The sequence below is a fragment of the Telopea speciosissima genome, chromosome 5 (genome assembly GCF_018873765.1).
Source record: "Telopea speciosissima isolate NSW1024214 ecotype Mountain lineage chromosome 5, Tspe_v1, whole genome shotgun sequence".
NCBI classification, from domain to species: Eukaryota; Viridiplantae; Streptophyta; class Magnoliopsida; order Proteales; family Proteaceae; genus Telopea; species Telopea speciosissima.
The window spans coordinates 42,890,031-42,893,544 of NC_057920.1; the positions used below are offsets into that span (position 1 = coordinate 42,890,031).

Sequence of the window (3,514 nt, forward strand, 5' to 3'; positions counted from 1 at the left end):
CTTGGACCCAATGGAGCTAAACCCTTATGTGATCTTGGATCCATGAGGTAAGCCTAGGTTCTAGTGACCCTAGGGAGACCTAAGACACCCCTCCATGACCCTGAGTGCCATGTGAACTCCAGGTTCCAAGCTGGAGGGAAGACCCTAAGAAGTCTCGGAAAAGAATTCAGACGGACGCACGAACGGAGTCACAGTCGTGGTTCCATTCGTCAGTCCGTCCAGTGTAATCCCAGTGATTGGATTCAAACGGATGAAGGAACGGATTACTCTGTTGCCTCCGTTCGCGGGTCTGCTCGCTCTCGGTAATGTCTTAGGGATCGAACAGATGCAGGGACGGATTCAGAAAGCGCTTCTGTCTGTGGTTCCGCTCACTTTTGGGTGTGTCTCAGAATTCGAACAGATCCAAGTCGAAGTTCCGTCCGTGGATCCGTCCCTCGTGTTTTGACCTTTTGGCCTGAACAGAGTCAGGGACGGACTCACCTTGTTTCTTCCGTCCATGAGTCCATCTGTGTTTTCTTGGTTGAAACTTAAGTTTAACTTTGTGGGCATAACATGGACCCCTCTATACATCTTTTAATGTTTGCTTTTGTATTCTTAGGCTAACCAACTCGATGGATAGCTGGTACACCGGTGCGATTCATGTCAATTACATCGGGTGACACCTGAGTTCAATGAGTGGGTTTAGGTGACTTGTTTGGGTTTGAATATATATATTAAGCAATCATTATCATGTTATTATATGAAATATAAGCATTTTGCGCATCGCATTATTTATCTCAAATGTGTAATGCTATGAATGTGATGTGATGATGTTCTCACTATTGTATCGGATTACGGTACTGGGTGTACTGGTACAGGAACCCCATAATTTAATTATGAAAATTGTTAATTGTCATTCTGATCTGTATGCGTCGTGCCGTGCTAGTACCCGGGTACTGGATGGAATGAGACGTTGATGCACCCGGAATATCTCTCGGGACGATAGGACTTACATATAGTATATCTGTGGCTAGGACTCTTGCTCCCTTATGCTACGACCCTTACCAACAAGGATTTATGTGTTGGATAGTCTGAGCACTTGTTGCCTGTGGGGGAGAGAGGCCAGGTCAAGGGTAGTGATGGCTATCAGGGTCTGCCACTGGGTGGTCTGATGGCTTCTACCGGCATAGGCTCCCTCGTGATAACTGAGGTTTCATTAGGGCGATAAGTTAAGTGACCATCAGTGTCTCCCGAGTTATCACAGTAGCATACACTTGACTTAGAATTTGTGTGCTAGGTGAAAAATGCATCTAACATTAGTATGCATCATGAATTGCTTGAAATTGCGTGTTTGTGTGTATGTGCATTCCCCTTTGCTATCTCACTAGCTTGTGGAGCTAATCCCATTGCGTAACCCCTCTTTAGTTGATATGCAAGTAACCTCTTGATGAGTACCTATGGGTGCGAATCAAAAGGAACCGGTGGATGGGACTTGGATGTCGATGCACACCCAAGAATGGTGCCCTAGTGGCGTGAATTATTTATTTATTTCTGTATTCATTTTTGTACATGTATAAACTTTATGTTTAAATATATAAAGATAAATGAATGGTTAAGAATATTGCAACTGTACTAAGTGTTATTATTAGAGAACCGATGTTCTATATTCACATGATTTAAATGAATTTTTCTCTCGCTAACTCTGTAATTAGAATGATTTATTCCATTGGGTACGTTCCCTGTTGTTATTATGACTTGATAATAGGGTGGACTATGGCTCGGGACACTATATCTGTGATCCTGGTAGGTATTGGGATGACACTTGTCGTCCCAATCACCACCTTTATTGTAAAAAATCTTTCATCGAGATGGGGGCATGACATTTCGTGTTATGTCCTGTGTCCTTGTGGAAGAGATAGTACTTGTGTGGGTTTCGCTTCTCGGGTCCTACAAGCATAGGTCGTGGCCAATTGAGCAAGCCACGATCTTGGATATGCATGAGGATCTGTGACCTTGTGGTGTTCAGGGGAGTGTAGTCGGGGCTTCCAGCTCGATCAGTCCTCTTTGGGCGGCGCTCAGTCTTGTCTGGTTGGCAATCACCTTTCTCCTGTCGGCGCTCGGTCCTCAATCTCTTGCCCTCTTGATGATCTTCCGGGGCCGATCTCTTATTATCCTGCGGTTTGGCCTCGATCATCTTCTTCCGAGCTTGTAGTACCTCAGCCACGTTGGCAAACTCATTGCACCGCTTAAGAAGCTCTTTCATCGTCCTAGTCTCATGTCGTGCCAGGTCCTTGATCAAATCTAGGTCCCTGATGCCCCCAGCCAAAGCTGCATGCTGGGTCTGGTTGTCTAGGTCTTGGACCTCCAAGGACTCCTTAGTGAACCTGGTGATGTATTCCTTGAGGGACTCCCCAGGGTTCTGTATCACGTTCAACAAATTGACTGTGGTCTTCTTCTGCTTGACGCTACTCTGGAAGTGGGTGATAAATTGCTCGTAGAGTTTCACGAACGAACTTATCGATCTAGGTCGGAGCCTTAAAAACCATGAAGTGGCTCCACCCTTGAGAGATGTAGGGAATGCTCGGCAGGAGACCATGTCCGATCCCCCGTAGAGGGTCATCATCCCATTGAAGTAGTTGATATGATCATTAGGGTCCGTGGTACCACTATAGAGTTCAAAGGTGGGTAGCTTGAACCGGGAGGGGAGTGTGGCTGCCATGATCTCTGCCGAGAATGGTTGTTGTCTCGGTATCGAACGTGTTTCACCCTTTGTCTGCTTCTTCAGCCCTTCCAGCATCTCATCCAAATCTCGGAGCCTTTTGTCTAGCTCCTCTTCTCGTGATTGTCCGTCACGCCTGGTGGGATGTTCGTTGCGAACTCGCTCTCGACCCCTCCTTGATGTTCTCTCCGGCCGTGAGTTTTGACGTGATGGTGAGTGGTTACGACGTGATGAACCTTGACGCAAACGCGAGGGACTTTGGTGTGGTGACTTCCTCCTAGTCGCCCTTGGAATACTGACCTTCTAATCGAACCGTCCGGACTAGGTACCACCGACCTGTGTGTCAGTGACGCCCCATGTCCCTACCGGATTGGCAGATCCGCCGTTCTCCTGGGATGATGCGAAGGATTCCCTTACTGGTGAGTTGGACTTGCACGCCTCATGAGTCTTTCCGATCTTTCACCCCCAGGGGAGACCTCCTAGGGTTTGGCTCTTGTCGAGGGATGGACTCTATCCTTGGTGGTGGGACGTCGCCCGCTGCCGCAGGTAGTCTCGAAAGAGTCTTTGGTCCTAGAGGATCTGTCGCTGTAAGTCATTGATCTGACCTACAGTTGCTGATGCGTTGGGGTCAGGTACTGCCTCCACGGCTATGTCGTTGTTGAGGTCGACTACGTCGACATGGTGGTTCTCAGGGTTCTCCCTCTCCTGGGAGTCATGGTCATTGGCTCTCCGACGAGAGCTCTCTGGTGGAGGTGACCCATTCCTCTACCTCGCAGCATTGGTAGAGGGAGTGGTCTTCTTACCTCGTGGTGTCAT

The 3,514-nt window shown here is 48.0% G+C and overlaps 1 protein-coding gene across 1 annotated transcript; it reads right to left on the reverse strand.

The window, feature by feature from the left end:
* Positions 1–1,822: 1,822 nt before the first annotated feature.
* On the reverse strand, positions 1,823–2,575 carry LOC122662991. Its single transcript, XM_043858697.1, has one exon. It carries the CDS (start codon positions 2,573–2,575, stop codon positions 1,823–1,825), a length of 753 nt encoding a protein of 250 aa, XP_043714632.1.
* Between the last annotated feature and the right edge of the window lie 939 nt (positions 2,576–3,514).